The 18,776-nt window shown below is 36.8% G+C and overlaps 1 protein-coding gene and 1 pseudogene across 4 annotated transcripts in view; both read right to left on the reverse strand.

Moving 5' to 3' along the window:
* The window catches only part of METTL8 (methyltransferase like 8), a 122,028-nt gene that overhangs the window by 30,346 nt on the left and 72,906 nt on the right, over nucleotides 1-18,776 (reverse strand). For all 4 annotated transcript variants that reach the window (XM_036745129.1, XM_036745130.1, XM_036745128.1 and 1 more), the window contains one exon: nucleotides 15,640-15,731. In XM_036745129.1, the coding sequence (XP_036601024.1) occupies nucleotides 15,640-15,731 (92 nt within the window). The remainder of the gene's footprint in view (nucleotides 1-15,639; nucleotides 15,732-18,776) is intronic.
* On the reverse strand, nucleotides 7,282-7,584 carry LOC118837967 (annotated as a pseudogene).

Here is an 18,776-nt window from a genome sequence, read left to right on the forward strand (position 1 = left end):
GGAAATCCCTGTTGGCACAGAACCTTGAAGGCTACGCTATGTCTCTGGTCTTTTACTAGTGTTAAAAGGCTGGGCTTGTTTGCCAACGCTGGAACTGGCCATATTGACAGTCTCCTTTCCTATTGCCTTCAGGCTCCTGGCTGAGTCACACTCACTACAGTTTCTTATTGGATTTTCTGATCATTATTTGGTTTGATGTGAATTCCTAAATTTTGTTACAGTAGGTACACTGGAGCTTGGTGGATCTGCCTCTTGTTTAGGCCAGGAACTAGAGGGTGTCCCAAAAGCTTTAAAAGCTTAAAAATGCACTAAGACTTTTGGACACCCTATATAAGGGTCTGCAGAGATCATCTAACAACTCCCTCACTTTGCAGATGGGAACTGAGATCCTGAGAAATTAAGTGACTTGTCCAAAGTCATACAGGTAATTAGTAGTGCAGTTTGGATTCTTCTGACCAAAAATAGTGTTCTTTCCACTATATCTCGTAACTTATCCTAACTGCAGGGAAAGTGTCCATAATGAGTTCCATTCACATGGCCCAAAATGACTTGCCATCAATGTAAAATCTCAACAGTTACAGGAAATGCTCTAAAGCCAATATACTCTTCTGAAGTTAAGGTGTGAGAAATGATCAATGATCTACAACATTATCCTATGAACACCAGACTCAAGGTATGCTAAGACCCTACATGTGATCAGAGTCAGTTCCCATACTGGCACTAATGAATGGGGTCCTATGGAAGATCCCAAAATTAATGATATTTGTTTGTAGAATATTTCTAGATTTAACTTTTTGTGAGGGTGCCTGATGTATTAGAAATTTAAAGAAAATAACTGATTCAAAAGGGAATTAGAAATTTATCTACATTCTCTATTTTGCCTTTTCTTTCTCACTCCCCAAATACCTAACAATAAATCTAATCCATGCTAGGGACAGACTCTCACACTGACAAAAAGTACCAATCTAAGTATAAACTGCTTTCCTGAGAAATTTCCCAGAACTAAGCAGATAAATAAGTAGGTAAACAAGTAGCTAAATCTAAGGATTTCAAAGGGCATGAGGAATGAAAGTTAGGATTCCTTACTTAAGAAAGTCAACAAGCAACTAATTAATGAGAGTAGTGGTTAAATGTCAATAACTTTGTCAACCACATGTGCTCTGGATATACCACAAACCTATTCATCCCAATTTACTCTTTTGTTCAGCGTTCTGCACCCATGTGTGATATACATGAACACTATAAATTACCAGTTCTCTAAACCATTAAGACATGGTCTTTTTTTGGAAAAAAAAATGTTTTATTTTTTCCCCCAGTTACATGTAAAGACAATTTTTAACATTCGTATTACAATTTTTTGAGTTCCAAATTTTCTCAAGACATGGTCTTTTAAACACATATTTCACCACTGCTTTTACTTTCAGTTTAAAATTGCAAAGAAAATTAATGTTCAGCAGACATCCCAGGAACACAACTGATCTAGTTTAGATGCCAAATGTATTACTACATTCAGCTCTTCCAATTTGTGAAGCACCAAAATTTAATGTCATCCTTTATGATTATCATAAAATACTAAATGATATCAAAATGGTAAAAGTTTGTTAAAACCACGACCTTGGTTACAAAAATGAGAAATGTACATAAATGAGTATCAGGAATTGTTTATTTAAGTATTTTTACTTTTCAATTGCTAATCCACTCAAAGATTGAGGAAAAAAAGAAAAGAAAAAATGCACATGAATTCAAAGGAAACACTAAGGGGAGGAGGCAAGAGGAGAAGAGAACCACAACATATCCTCAAAACCATCCAGCAAATTATTTTAGTTATGCTATTCCTTTCCTCTTCCCTAAATTATGAACCATTCAACTGAAATTAAAACTTTATCAGGCCTCCTTCTGAATTATTTAATCAATTATGAATTTAATGTCAATTGCCTTCAGCTCTTTATAAAATCTAGTACTAAAAAGGTACTCTGAGATGTAATAATGGAAACCGACAAAAGCAACACATGAGAATACAGAATTCATGCAACTTGTATTATTTGAATTACTCAATGTATAAACCATAAAGGAGAGATCATAGCTTAGCAGAAGCAATGAGAATATAAACTGGGATTAGAGTTCAGTGGGGGTAGAGGTGGGGCCAGGGCTAGTGAACTGGGAAGGATTCTTTTTAAAGTTTTATTGTCTGTTGCAGGTCCCATTTCTGTCAACGCTGAGGATTTTTTAAAAATTAATTTTTATTGCTATTTTATTGATTTATTTTACATATTTTCACTTCTGAATGGGCCTCTCCCCCAAATCCAGAGAGCCATTCCTCGTAACAAAGAATAAAAAAAGAGAGGAAAAAAAGCAGCATAGCAAAACTAACCAACACAACCATTAAATTTGACAGTATTACATGAAATGTTCCATACCAATGGCCCCTCACTTCTGCAAAGAATCAAGGGAGGTACATTTTTTTTTATCTCTTCTCTGGGATTAAGCTTGGTCATTATACTCACACAAGTGCTGAGAATTCTGTAATCAAGTAAAGGCAATTGGTAGGAGGTAGAAACTCAGCCAGTCATCATGATGCAATAACATCATGACAAAAACACCAGATATTTCCAGGGCACAGTTTAGTTCCCTGCAAGACGGGTGTTGAAGATACCTAGGGATGTGGAAGGGTTAATTCTCTTTGCACAGGTCGATTCTTAGACAGTTGTTTCGTCACCCTGAGCTCAGGCCAATAATGATAAAAACCTGTCCTTTCTTCAGCTTTGTCTCTGACCTTCTAACCAGGTATGCTAATGATATTAGAAATTTCCTTGCTGGAGCATGGCTGTTTACTCTACTGGGGTTACAGACTCTTGAGTTAATTGCTGTATGCTTGCTGATGGCAGAGAAAGAGATGCAGTGATCCTTTTTAACCACGGCAGAATGAAGCAACTTTTCAATTATTCACACGCTGCCGAGGGTAAGAAGGTATATGACACATACTAGCCAATTATAAATATTCAGAATTCATTCTGAATCACATTGAATATCACAAATAAGAAAATGTATTAAACCATTTATGCCTCTGACACATATACGATATGATTAATATGAATTATGAAAATTTATTCTAAGTTGCTATGTAACAAAAAGCAATTTAGGGTTATTTTTGCTCACCGATTACGCAAATAACAACTCTCAAAGTTGGAAATTTCCAAGTGTCTAGGGATCACTGATAAAGTTTTCTGACTAATAAAAAAACCCACAATCCTTTAAAGGTTATTACAATGAAAGTGAATTTCTGAAGTGAGTCCCACATGAAATTTTAAGCTTCTCAACAGCCTTGCCAACAAATATCCCAAATTTATTAGTCCACAGAAATTTTTTGTTAACTTACCACCTCCACACAGGGTACTCAAGTGGCAAGATGAAGCGAGAATTCTTTATTATTTGCCTGATACAATAATAACTTGCCCAAGGCAGCTGGATATTTGCAAGGCTGATTTAAAAATGAAATAGCTGTTTCTGTTACCGAGCTTAGTAACCATCACATTTCCTAGCTAACCAGCTATGATTTAAGAGACTAGAAATGCTTTTAAGGGATGAAAAAAACATTTTTCCACACCCTCAACTTAAATTGCCAAGTGTATACTTCTTAAATTTTCCTTGGAATAGGATCTGTCCAAAAAGGGCAGGGGGAGGGGAAGGAAGAAAAAGCAAAATAATTTCGTTTTGCTGAAATTTTAAAGACATCAGTAAGTAGAAATGGGGAACTGGATCATAAGACCAGCCAATTCGGAAAAAAGGAATATTGCTACAAGGCCTGCTGGTGACAAACTCTAACAGCTAAAAGGAGGCATCCCTATTTAAAAAAAAAAAAGTCCTTGTTATTCTTCAGATTAACAAACTCTCCTTACTATCAACACCATATATGGATTTCCCCTTTTCAACTTCAGCCAAGCTATTGTGACATTTGACAAAGGGACCAGGGCTTGGCTGTGAAAGGAAAGACAGACAGAAGGGATTGAAAGAAATATGCAGACAGAGTTGGTACCAGCAACTCAACCAGTAGTTCTTCCTCAGTGGCACTAAAATATGGAGGGTGAAAGAGGTAAACAGAACTCAGATTCAACAACAATCTGCTTCTGAGATGCAAGAGAAAATTGATTCATTTGAAGACTCTGGGCTTTCCAGTATAAGAAATGACACAAAGATTACAGAGCCATTGGCAAGCAGGTGAATGTGTCAAAAATCTTGTCAAGGCTCAAAGACTGTAGGCAGAGCTACTAAATTACTAATCTCATCACTTTTCCTAGTAGCCACCAAACAGCCCATCAGGAGCTTCCGCCAGGGCTTATGGGCTCTAACCGCCTATCTAGAATTCAACTCAGTTCAACAAATGGTCAGGCTCAAATTCAGATTCTGTTACTTATCTCCTCAGTGACTTTGGGTAAGGAGACCACTTAATTTCTCTGAGCCTCAGTTTCTCATTTGTAAAATGAGAGGACTCGATAACCTCTAAGTTCTCTTCCAGCCCTCAATCTATGACCTATGAACTAGGCACTATGCTATGCTGAGGATACAAGGTTGGAAAATAGCACAGTCCCTCCCCTCAAGGAGCTTATAACCAGTAGGAGGTTAACGACCTGTACACACATAACTGTAACCTGAAGGGATAAAATTGGGCAGCGCCTCACCAAACAAAGGTTTCTTTTCCCCTGTTGATATCCATATGCCAGCCTTGTCATTGCTGTTCTAGATGACCTTGTTTAAGTCTCATGGGATAGCCACCCCTATGGTGTGCCTTTTTTTCTTTCTTCGTTCTAGGCCATCTATGAAGTCAACCACAGTGATGACTAGTGCAAAGGGGCAGTTGCAATAAGAAACCTCCGCCACTTTGTCTCATTTAAATGGATTCTTTTGTCCTTGTCTCCACGGCAGCAAGCAAACTTGTTCACAAAGAGGCTGAACATGCTAATAAGAAAACCAAGTAGCTCAAAGTGCTATCATCAGTCCTCGCCAGCCTGCTTTTCCTGCTTCTATAGAGACAGGCCAGTCACCATCTCTCTATTTCAGTCACCCTATGGTTCTGTGGGAACTGTCATTTTCCTTTACTGCCGTTTCCAAGGCCCCCAAAATAACCTTCTCATTAGCTTCACTCTAGTTCATTGTTAACACAAATAAACCAAAATGGGCAGCCACTTACAGAGCAAAGTTGAAGCATTTTAAGAGAACATTACCAGAGCTGTTCATCTATTCATGTTCTAAACAGAGGCATTCAGAAGGGTGAAAGAAAGGGAAAGATTAAAAAAAATCCTTAGATCTGCATATTTTCTGGAGATAACCTAAAGATGATTTATAACTTCCTAGAAATAAGCTAAGATGGCTGATAACTTTTATTTCAGATTGGGCATGATTTTCTCCATCAAATTCTGCCGGCAAATAGCAAGAAGCCTGACTAATAGAGAAAATGTTTGTGTTCATGCTGGCAAAGATTGGCTGTACTTCCTCAGAAGCGGGAGGATGGATCCTGCAAAGGGGTGCCATGTTGGTTGCTATGCAAGACAGAGAACTCTTAAACAGTCCATCTATAGCACTTCTTCAGGACTGCATGGCAACCAGTACAGAGAGAGCTCCTACTCTGTCCCTGGGTGGGGCAGGGAAATCAGATCCTAACTCAAGCACTTATTAGCTGCGATTCTTCAGAGTTGTGAAGATCAAATGATGTAATATATGTGAGGAGTCTTACAAACCTTAAAGTGCTATGTAAATGTTAGCTATCATTAATACTATTAATTATTACCACCAGGTCTTTCCCCCACATTATCAAAGAACCTCAGATTTAGAAGGGACTTTGACAGCTATCTAGTCCAGCCGATAGCTGAAGAACCCCCTTTTTAAATTGGGACCATTTTTGGAGCAAATGGAACAAGGGCTTTCTGAGTGTAAAGAATTGAAAAACGAGAAGGACTGATCAGCTTCTCTGACCCACTTCATTTTCTTCATTGGTGGCAAATGTCTTTCCAGAGGAGTTATAATATTACTTAGTGTGCACAATAGGGAAAGGAAAAGGAAGCCCGTACGCAAGACTTACACGTCCAAAAGGGATTTGTTAAAAGATATTCTTATAAGCAGGTTGGAGGGCAGGAATTAAAAACCTCACAAACAAATGCAGAAATATTAAGTGGACTCTTTTCAAAACATAATGTAACAAAAATTACAACCAATAAAGGGCCTTGGAAGCATAAATTTGAAGTTAATATGAAATTAAATAAGCAAATCATAAAGAACAAGTCAAAGAACAAATCATAGAAACAATCAATAATTTCATTAAAGAGAATGACAATGAGACAAAGTACCAAAACTCGTGGAATGCAGACAAAACAGTACTTGGGGAAATTTTACATCTCTAAATGCATATGTCAATAAAAGAGAAAAAGAAGAGATAAGTGAATTGGGCATACAACTAAAAAAACCCCTAGAAAAATAACAAATTAAAAATCAGAAATCCTGAAAATCAAAGTTTTAATAAAACTGAAAGTATAAAAAACCCAACAACACTGAACTAACAAATAAAATTGGGGTCTAATTTTCTGAAGAAAAAGAAAACACCAAAAAATATATAAACCATTGGTTAATTTGATTTAAAAAATAAAGAAAACCAAATTACAGTATCAAAAATGAAAAGGGTAACTATACAACCAATGAAGATGAAATTAAAGCAATTTAAGAGCTATTTAACCCAACTATATGCCAATAAAACTGACAGTCTAAGTGAAATAGATGAATATTTACAAAAAATATAAATTGCCCAAATTAAAAGAAATAGAATACTTAAACAATTCTATCTTAGAAAAAGAAATTAAACAAGTCATAAATGAGCTCCCTATGAAAAAAACCTCCAGGACCAGATGGATTTATAAGTGATTTATACCAAACAATTAAAGAAAAATTAATTCCAATCCTACAAAAACTATTTTTGAAAAAAACCCAAAAGCTACATTTAATTTAAAAATATATAATTTCCTAAAAGATGAAGAGAGAAATTAAACCACTGAAAAAAGAGTTCTGCCTATGACGCTAACATTAATTGATAGGTTTGGTACCAGAAATCTAAGAATGAGTGTTATGCCAGTTAGATTAGGAATTGTCTGGAAATAAATGCATTTTAAAGGGTGGAGGATTCCTTGATTATTTTTAAATATCAAAAAGTCTCACAGGCTATTCTTCTGAACACCAGCTTTTCTCACAAAGGCTACCCTCCAGAGTCTCCAATTTTCCACACAGGATAAAGTCTTGCTCTCAGCCAGCTCTCAATGGAGGAGCCACTAATACAATCCCATTGCCTCAGACAAACAGCACTGGAATGTTCAGCTTGGTTGATTTATAGATTTCCTCATAAGTTTCTTCATCAATTTCTATAGTTGTCACAGTCTCTTCTACATCTCTCAAAATCAAATTCTGGTCATAAGCACACAATCTTCCTCATAATTCTCAATAATTTCTCATTTTTACATAAATTTGTTCATCTAGACTGAGCCTGATGAGATCCAGCGGCTCCTCTACAGTGTTAGTGGTCTGCTGCTGATCCATGTCATCTGCCATGTTTCGAATCCAGTTCCTTTTTCACAAAAACTATTTTTTTAAAATAGGCAAAGAAAAGCTTTATCAAATTTCTTCTATAACACAAATATGGCTTTGTTATCTAAACCAGGGAGAACAAAAACAGAGAAAGAAAACTATCCAGGGCTGGGGAACATGCTGCCTTCAGGCCACATGTGGCCTTCTAGGTCCTTGGGTGTGGCCTTCTGACTGAGTCTAAGTTTTATAGAACAAAACCTTTTATTAAGGGGATTTGTTCTGTGAAGTTTGGATTCAGTCAAAGGGCTACACTTACGGCCCTAGAGGGCTACATGTGGTCTCAAGGCCGCAGGTTTCCCATCCCTGAATAGACCAATTTCTCTAATGAATATTAATGCATCCTGGGCCATCTCCAGTTATGCTGGTGAATATCAGGCTACTGGACCCAGATGGCTCTGGAGGAGAAAGTGAGGCTAGTTACCCTGCACAGCCCTCCCTCACTCAAATCAAAGTCAACTACAAGTCATGTCATCATTTCCCTGATGTCATGGTCCTCTTCGAGAACAAAGGACAAACACAACAACAATTAATGCAAAAATTTTAAATAAAATACTAGCAAGGAGATTACAGCATATACCACATAGACCATACACTATGACCAAGCTGGATTTATAGAATGCAGGGCTTGTTCAATATTAGGAAAACTATAAGCATATTGACCTTATCAATAACAAAAACAATAAAAATCATATGATTATATCAAAAGATGCAGAAGAAGCTCTTACAAAAGTACAATACCAATGCCTATTAATAATGTTAATTATTAATATATTAATATTATATAATAGTATATATTATATTGCATGTAATAATATAATAATATTAATATATTAATAATAATAGGAATAGATAGAGTTTTTTTTTTAAATGGCAAGTAGTATCTATGTAAAACTAGGAGCAAGCATTATCTGTAATGGGGATAAACTTGAAGTCTTCCCAATAAGATCAGAGGTGAAGTAAGGAGGTCACCACCATTATTCAATGTTGTACTAGAAATGCTTGTTATAACAATAAGACAAGAAAAAGAGATTGAAGAAATAAGAATAAGCAATGAGGAAACAAAACTATGACTTTTTGTAGATGATCTGATGGTATACTTAAAGAACCCTAGGGAATCTACAAAAAAAAAAAAGCTAGTCAAAACAATGAATAACTCTAGCAAAGCTGCAGGATATAAAATGAACTCACATAACCATAAGCATTTCTACATATTACCAACAAAGTCCAGCAGGAACAAATAGAGAAATCAGCGCAGACAGTATAAAATACTTGGGAATCTACCTTCCAAGTCATACACAGGAACCATATGAATACAATTAGAAAACATTCTTCACATAAAGACAAATCTAAACAATTGGAGAAATATTAATTGCTCATGGGTAGGCTGAGCCAATATAATAAAAATGACAATATTCCCTAAATTAATTTACTTATTCAGTGCCATACCAACCAAACTACCAAAGAATTATTTTATAGAGCCAGAAAAAATAACAAAATTTACCTGGAGGAACAAAAGGTCAAGAATACTAAGGGAATCAATAATAATAATAAAAGTGAAGGAAGGAAGCCTAGCAGTACCAGATCTCAAACTATATTACAAAGCAGTAATCATCAAAACAATCTGGTACTGGATAAGAAATGGAGTGATTAATGGAATAGATTATATACACTATACACAGAAGTAAAAGGGTGGCTAGGTGGTGCAGTGCACAGAATGCTGGGCCTGGAGTCAGGAAGGCTAATCTTCCTAAGATCAAATCTGGCCTCAGACACTTACTAGCTGTATGACCCTGAGCAAGTCATTTAACCTCTGTTTTCCTCACTTTCTTCATCTGTAAAATGAGCTGGAGAAGGAAATGGCAAACTACTCCAATATCTTGGCCAAGAAAACCTTGTATGAGGTCATGAAGAGCTGGACACGACTGAACAACAACAACAACAACAAGCAATACAGAAGTAAATGACAATAATCTAGTGTTTGATAAACCCAAAGACCTAAGCTTTTGAAGCAGGAACTCAGTATATGACAAAAAATTTCTGGTGAACTGGAAAGCAGTCTGGCAGAAAGTAGGCACAAATCTCATACATCCAAAGAAAATAAGGTCAAAATAGGAACATTATTTAGGTATAAAGAGCAATATAATAAGCAAATTAGGACAACATGGAAGAAATTACCAGTCAGATTTATGGATAAGGAAAGAGTCCATGACCAAACAAAAGATAGAGCAGATTATGGAAAAGAAAATGGATAATTTTAATATGCAAAATTAAAAAGGTTTTGCACAAACAAAACAAATGCAGCCAAAATTAGAAGGATAGCAGGAAACTGGGGGGGGGGGGGCAGAATTTTAAAATATATAAGACCATAAGCCAAATTTATAAAAAAAATAAGAGCCACTCACTCTCCAATTGATGTCAAAGGACATGAATGGGCAGTTTTCAGAGGAAGAAATCAAAGTTATCAAAAGTCACATAAAAAATGCTGTATATCACTAATAATTAGAGAAATGCAAATCGAAACAACCCTGAGGTATTACCTCCCACCTATCAGACTGGCTGAGACAGAAAAGGAAAATGACAATCCTGCAGAGGATGTGGAAAAATAGGTACACACTAATGCACTGTTGGTAGAACTGGTCTAACCATTATGGACAGCAATTTGGAACTACGTCCAAAAGGCTATAAAATAGTACCCCCTGAATTAGCAATATTGCTAGGTATGTCTGTATCCCAAAGAGATCAAAGAAAAAGGGAAACGCCCCATATATGCAAAAATATTTAGAGCAGTTCCTTTCGTGGTGACAAAGAACTGGAAACAAGGAATGTTCATCACTTGAGGTATGGCTGAACAAGCTGTGGTATATGACTGCAGTGGAATACTATTGTACTGTAAGACATGATGAAAGGGATAGTTTCAGAAAAACCTGGGAAGACTTATATGAATTGTAGCGAAGTTGAGTGGGCAGAACTAGGAGAACACTGCACACAGTAACAGCAACATTGTAATGATAATCAAATGTGAAAGACTTTGCTACTTTGAGCAATACAATGATTCATGAAAATTCCAAAGGACTCGTGATGAAAAATGCTATCCACCTCCAAAGAGAAAAATGATGAATTCTGAATGCAAATTGAAACATACTTTCCTCACTTTATTTTTTCTTGTCTTTCCCCCCTTCCACAATATGGCTAGTGTAGAATGTTTTGCATGACTTCATATGTATAACGGATATCATATTTCTTGCCTTCTCAATGGGTGGGGGAAGAGATGAAGAGAGAGAGAGTGAATTTAGAACTGAAAACAATTTTTTAAAAAAAATTTTTAAATAAAGGAAGACAGAAAAAAAATTGAGAAGGTTGGAGATGGGACTGGGATACTATGGGTTTCCAAATCTATGCCCAGACTAGGGTGGTGTGGCAGCTCCAAAGACTCCTAGCTTCCCTTTTTTTAATAGCAAAAGTCTCATCTGTGCTCTGTTTTGTTAAAAGACGTTCTTTTTCCTTCTCAAGGGTTCCAGGATGGTGAACAGTGGGGAGCAAGGTTGTGATCTTATAGATCTCAGATTCAGAGCAGGGAGGTCCTTCAGAGGTAAGATAATTCAACCCCCTCACTTTACAGATGAGGAATTGAGGCCCACAATCATACAGTCTGTAAATGTATGAGTCAGTCTATCAACCCAGCTCTTCCTGACTCCAGCTCCAGCATTCTATCCATTACACCTTGTTGCCATCTCACCACCTCCCCCTCCAGCTCCATGCATCACTGAGCACAATAATTGCTTGAGGGAGAGGAGAGTAAGGGATTGGAGTGTTTTGCTGAGTATTTCAAGGCTAGCTAACAAAAGCAACATGGAGGATCTTATCTATAGTGCCAGGTAATATAAAGTCGTCTTGGTGCAGTTGGAAACGTTTTTACCTCTACAGTTATTATTGGAGAAAGAAGTGGAGAAGTTCTAGGTTTCAGAGGAAAAAATAAAAAGGAAACCAATTATCACAGCATCCAAGCCCATGGAATGGGCATGAATTTCCAAAGGAGACTTTGAGTTCAGGAAGGGTACCAATAGAATGAACTTGTTTATTTTATCAAATGAGGAATCAAAGGCCTTATGAAGGTGTTTATGACTTTCTTCCTAGGATTCTAAATATAAATGTTAACTCAGATAGGGGAAGGGACATAGACGTCCAGTACACAAAGTTCCTAACAAAAGGAAGCCTTAATATGATTATGTTTATGCATATATATGTTCTACAGCAAGAAGCATCAATTCATTTGCATTTGCCAGGAAGGCCAACACTTAAAATTACAGAAATTCTAAGTAATAAACATATAGTCAGCCAGTCAGTCAAGAAAGATTCATTAAGTGTCTACTATATGCCAGGAATTGTGCTAAATACTAGGGATCCAAAAAGAGGCATATACAGAAGTATAGGACTGATGCTTGGAATGGATGGGACAATAATAAAGGACAAGAGGAAAGCAGCCCAATTTGAGCGATTCTTGTTTCTCTTCTTTTGTTATCTACCATGAAAAATGGCCAATAGTAAGGTATACCCAAGAAAAGTAAAGAGCTAGTAAGAGCATCTGGTTGCTATGCATGGATTCAAGTCACTCTCAGGTATTGAAAGAACTGACAGATGTGATTGCTAAGTCACTCTCAGTGATATTCAAAATATAATGGCAAAAAAAGATATGGGCCAACATCCCAATTTTCAAAAAAGGGAAGAAAATTGTGTCTGCCTACTGTAGGCTAGTGAACTTGACTTCAATTCCTGGGAAAATTGTAGAACAGAGAAGGTTAGTAAATATCTTGAAAAGGAAGCAGTGATTACAAAAAGCTTATATGGCTGCTTTAAGAAAGGTTGTCAGTCACCTAATTCCCTTCTTTTGATAGGGTTTCTAAATTGGTAGATCATTTGAGTCTTCAAGATTCAATGGATACGTGACCTTTTATTTTCTTTTTTACTGGATATGATGTAGGGAGAATTCTTTATTCAATTATGGGTTGGATTAGATCAGCAGTGTCAAATTCAACTAGAAATAGATTCCTGTGGGTCACATATTTACTTTAAAAACTCACAAAATGATGTTATCTATGTTATGTTGTATTTTTTTTATTCTATTAAACATTTCCCAATTATATTTTAGTATGTTTCTGGCCCCACAGGGAGTAAGTGGCCTAGACACCGGTGGTCTGGATGGCCTCTGAGTTCTCTCAGTCTGTAACTGCAAGGATGAGAAGACATTTCTCATTGCCTCCTAAACTTTGCCCTGGGGCAGGTCATCGAGAGTGGGGGAGGACCCTTCTAGCATAACCTTCCCAAATACCTTTCCTTCAATAGCTCCTGGAACAATATTCATCTGCCAGTGATTGTAGTAAGTCTTGCCACACATGGCTTCCTCAGAATAATTCAAGGCTCTTTATCTGGGAAATTTCAGAGTAGCTGCCTGATACAGAAACCAACCCTTGGATTTTCTTTATCTTAGATCTCAGCTGTACTAATTTTGCCCCCCCAAGTAGGAAAAAAAATCTGGAAAAATATATGTGGATAGTATTCTTATTTGGGTGGTTTGAACCTGTGATTTCATCAGTGTGAGGAACTCCCAGTGTGGGAACTCCCTCCACTGGTACAGATCAGCAACTTTTGATAACTTGAGTCTTAAAGAGCTTGTTCACTTGAACCCAGGTTTTCCTAACTTCTGGTCAGCCCCTCTTTTGATTGTGCAAACATGCCTCTCACAGAGAGTTTGGAACGGAGCATGTAGAAAATCTACTATGGCTAATAGCTGAATGCACTCTTCCTCCCTCTCCTATGTTCTCCCAAATAAAGGTACAGTAAAAAGAAGATGCCACTTCTAAAATATAGCAAGGTCCAATCTTAAAAGCTTCAGGTTCAATACTATAATTGAAAAGTAGCCTAAATGACTACAGAAACTTTCTATACCTTACAGCTGAGCAACAACACAGGTAATTAGGCATTTGTCGTCACTTCAGTCATTTTAGTCCTCACCCCCAAAATGAACCCTCCCCTGTAACAAAAACCATGAAGCAAAAATATCCAATATATAAACCTTGTCTAACAAAATATATACGTATATGTATGTATGTATATGTGTTTAGACATATGTAGACACACACTCAGACACACAATTTTCTGCCCTTGTAATGTGCCCCTCTCTGTCGGGAGAGAGAAGGTGTGTTTTATGACTTCTTCTTTAGGACTTTTCATTGGTTTTCCTTTCAGCATTCGATCAATGGATCCAAAGATCAATTTCATTGATCCTTTCATTTCCATTGTTGTAATCATTGTCTGGATTATTCTCTTGATTCTGCTTATTTTGCTCTGCATTAGTTTGTACAAATCTTTCCTTTCTCAGAATTCCCCATATTCATCATATCTAACTACACAATAACAACCATTAGAGTTACATACCACGGTTTTTTCAGCCAATCTCCAACCAATGTGGTCCCACTTTGTTTCCATTACTTTGCTACCTCAAAGAGGGTTGTTAGGAATATTTTGGTATAGTAAATCTGTTTACATCTTATTCTCTCTTAGTGTATATGGCCAATAGTAGGTCAGCTGGGTCAAAGATTATGGACACTTCAGTCCCTTTTTTTTTTGTATAACTTCAAATATAGACACAGAATGGTTGGACCACATCACAACTCCACCAATGTGTTCCCAAAGCTCCTTTATCCTTAATGTTCTATCTTCTGTCCTCTTTGCCAATTTGCAGGGTGTAAGAAGAAACCTTAGGATGGTTTTTCTTTGCATTTCTCTTATTATTAGTGATTGGGAGCATGCTTTTTTTCATGTGGTAATTTAGTGTTTGCAAACCTTTCTTGCAAAACTTCTTGCCCAGACCTTTTGACAATTTAGCCAGTGGGCAATGGCTCTTTTTTTTTTTCCTTAATTTATTCCTATCAAAAAACCAGTGTATCAAAGTCTTTCTCATGCAGGCTGGAACTTCAGCTAGTCTTGAGGGCCTGCCTCCTTTCTATTCAAAGATATGCACAAGGAAGTGAATCAAATCCAACAACAGTGATTGGCATGTCATCCAATAACCTTGAGCCAACAAACACTAACCAAATTTCTTTGTGCCACACACTGGGGATAGAGAGACAAAAATGAAAAAGGCCTTGTTCTCTAGGAGCTTAGTCTATTGTGGGGAAATGACATGTACACATATAAGTAAATACAAGGCAATCTGTGGGTGGGACTAGCAATGGGAGGAATCAGGAAATGTTTCATGTAGGAGTTCATTTGAAATAAACTTTGGAGGAAGTTTGAGATTCTAATAAGTGGAGATGAGGAGGGAATGCATTTCAGGAATGGAGCAGAGACTGTGTGCAAAGGAGAGAAGAAAGGAGATGGAACATTGTATAAAAAAAGGACATCAAATAGGTCAGTATGGCTGAATGTAAAGTTTATAAAGTGAGTATATAATTAGCCTAAAAAGGTGGACTAGAACCAGCTGATGAAGGGCTTTAAATGCCAAACAGAAGATCTTATATTTTAGGGGAGACACAGGGAGGAACCAGGGCAGCTTCTTGAGCATGGCAGTAGCAAGGTCAGACCTATGCTTTATATATTGGAAGCTTTATAAGCTTCCAATTACAATACGTCATTTGGAACTAAGTATTATAATGGGGAAAATTTCTAAACAATAATTGTTTGACACCATGTCCGAAACATGACTACTCTGATGTACATAAACCCAGAATGAGCACTGCCATAACCTGATCTCTAAATATACAGGAGTCAGGAATCAGAAATCAGCTAGATGCATGTTAAATTTGTAATTGAACTGGATGACCTTAGCCCTAATACCTTGGAGGAAGGGAGAATTCTTCCAAATGGAAATTAAAATGCACTAGGCAAATACCTAGGCTCTTATCAGTAAGATCACAATCTGAGCAAAAAAGAGCAAGGAATGGATTGGATCTGTGAAATGATAAGGCAAAAAGAATCCATTCCATTATCTCTATATGTTCCTGGAAACAAGTGGTTCCTTACCTTGGTCTTCCAGCTGCACTTTTATAGATGAGTTTTCGGTTGTTTTTTCTCTAGCTGTTGCTTCTTCTTCTATTGACCATTCCATGTGGTCCCTGTAGAGAGATACACACAGAACACAATGGAAGGGGGGGGAGGCATTGTGGGGGTGTTTATAGAACCTTTTATTCTAGTTTCTAGAAAAAATGAACTACATTGTTTATTCTCATGTCAAATGAATACATTTTGGTGCAAGATGTTCCTTCTGACAGTCCCAGTACATTCTGAAACTCCTACAGTTCTTCTGTTTTTCATTTCTTGCTTTATTCTCAGAACCAACAGCCTCTAATAGCTCCCTGCTACTGTAATGTCCTGCTCAACCCCCTGGCATCTGAGCAGGAGTACCCATGTGGTTTGTTGTTTTCTACTTTAATCTGAATTTATTTGCCTTTTTGTTCATTTCTACTCAGGACATTCTATTCTCTAACAGTTTCCCTTGCTCCTTTTCCCTGTGTTCTAACCTCAGCTGCCAATGTGATGAGTCTTCACAAAATTTTTGCATTCAAGAAATTCTTGATAGCCTATGTTTGTCTGTACTGCCTTATTTTCCTATAAACTGATTCATTTAGATGCAAATGATAGACTGCATGACATGACAAAAGAAAATGTGTCACCTTTCTAAGGAAATGAATTTTCCTAGAGGTATTTTTAGCTATAGAATTTGCTATTCCAGTATGGAGAGGTATTATTTTCCCGTTTTCTTACTGTAAAGATTTTTACTTTTTTAGAACAGGAGCAAAGGTTTTATATGAAAAGGTTTTATTAAATATGTATTTTCTCCTTTGCACAGGTAGGATTAGAAATGAAGAAATCCTCTACAATGAACCATCTGAGATTGCTTCCAGCTTTAAGCTTGAAATCCTATGGTTTTTCTGAATAATAAAATGGTTTTTGAGAACAATAAAAAGCATGAAAGTTGAGAATTTAAAATCTACTCAGCTTATGGGTAACTTGTGAATAGTAACCACGCAGGAACTAACAAATCCCAGAGTTAATGCCAAACTGACACTCTGAGCTGGCTGATTAATGGGAAACAGGTAAACACACTGGGTGTCTAGTTGCAACATCACATTATCAACAAACAGTTATTTATTGAGCAGCTGCTGTGTGCAGGTCGGTCTCATGTCCTAGGGGAAAAATCTGTATTACACCCCTGACCTACAAAGGCTTATATTCTGTTGGGAAGAGAAAAGCCATGTATAAGAGGTGAACAACAATTCAATATAGGATGTGCTAAATGGTTATAAGTGACAGAGATAATAATTATTCTAGAAGTTGAAAGGAAGGAGTGCTCATTAAGGGTTGGAGTTCATGTACCAAGCAGTACCTGAGCTGAAGACAGATGGGGTGGATATATGGTGGATTATATTAAAAAAAATTTTTTTTTCAAAAACAAATCTAACGTAGTGCTAAAGGGTCCGGTGAACTTGTCTTCTTAGGTTGCCATATTTTCCAGAAACACTGGACCCAGAGCATGCAGGAGTCCCTGAAAGTGTCAAGGATGAAAACCCCCCTGTTTTTTCTGGTTAACAGTAGTAAAAATCAGAACACAAATGGGCAACATGAGAAAAATCTTTAGAACAAATTCCCCTGATAAAAGTCTCATTTCTAAGATACACCAGTAACTGATTCAAATTTATTAGACTAAAAGCCATTCCCTAACACATAAGTGGTCAAAGGATATGAATAGGCAGTTTTCAAAGGAAGACATTCAAGCTATCAGTAATCATATGAAAAATACTCTAAATCATTAATAATTAAAGAAATGCAAATTAAAGTAATTTTAAGGTTACTTTAAATCTCAGATCTATCAGATAGGCAAAGATGACAAAAGAGGAAAATGGCAAATATTGGAGGGGCTGTGGGAAAACAGTGTACTGCTGACTGAGCTATGACTTAGTCCTGGAATTGTGGAAAGCAATTTGGAATGATGCCCAGAAGTTATCAAACTGTGCATACCCTTTGACCCAGTTATACCACTATTAGGTCGATTCCCCAAAGAAATCTGAGAATTAGAAAAAGACTCTATACATACGAAGATATTATAGCAATTCTTTTCATGGTAGGCAAAAAAAAAAAAAAAGGAAATTAAGGGATTGATCACCTATTGGGGAATGGCTAAAGAAATCTGGTAAATGAATATAATGGACTATTGTTGTGCCATAAGAAATGATGAAATGGACAACTTCAGAGGAAAATGGGAAGACCTTTACAAACTGATGCAAAGCAAAGTGAGCAGTACTAGGAGAACAATTTATAATAATAACATTTTAGAGGAAAAAAACTGAAAGATTTTATAATTCTGATCAGCACAATGATATAAACTTTTATCAGCACAATGATAAACTTCTTTCATATGAAAGTGAACCACGCCACCCACTTCCTGACAAAGAAGAGATGAATTTAAAATGCAAAAAGCAAAATTCATTTTCAAATATGGCTAATGTAGGAATATGTTTTGCTGGGTATTACTATATAGGTATGTATTGTGGGATTGATCAGCTCAATTAGGGTTGGGGTTAGTGGGAGGGACCTCATTTAAAAAAATACTTGGCATCTGAAAATAAAAATAATAATTTTCAAAAAGAAAAAAATGTGGGAGGAGTCAGGTTAGAGATTGTGAGAACCTGGGTGATTAGAAGGATGATGGTTCCAGTAATAGGAAATTAAGAAGACAGGTGGTTTGAGAAGAGGGAAATTCTTTTTAAAAGAGAGAAAAAGATGATGTAGTGCTCACAGGAAATAAAAAAGAGACCTATTTGGCTGAAGCGGAGGGATTCCAGTAGAAGAATGACAGGGGATAAGATGGGGAACGCTTATAATGAATTTCCAGGAACACCACACTGAGGAGATAGGGTGTTTTTTGCCAGAACTGTTGCTAGATTTTGAATATGGGAGTAACATGTACAAATGGTATTTTAAGGACAAGCAATCCAGCCTTGATGTATAAGATGGATAACAAGAAGAGTCTAGAAGCAGGGAGGTCAGTTAGGGATATAACAGTCCAGACAAGGGGTAGAGAGAGCCTAGACTAGGATGGTAACTCTGGCAATAGAAAGAAATGGACACATTTGAAAGAGATAGACAAAGTCTGAATGGAG

Source organism: Trichosurus vulpecula, chromosome 2, assembly GCF_011100635.1.
Source record: "Trichosurus vulpecula isolate mTriVul1 chromosome 2, mTriVul1.pri, whole genome shotgun sequence".
NCBI lineage: Eukaryota > Metazoa > Chordata > Mammalia > Diprotodontia > Phalangeridae > Trichosurus > Trichosurus vulpecula.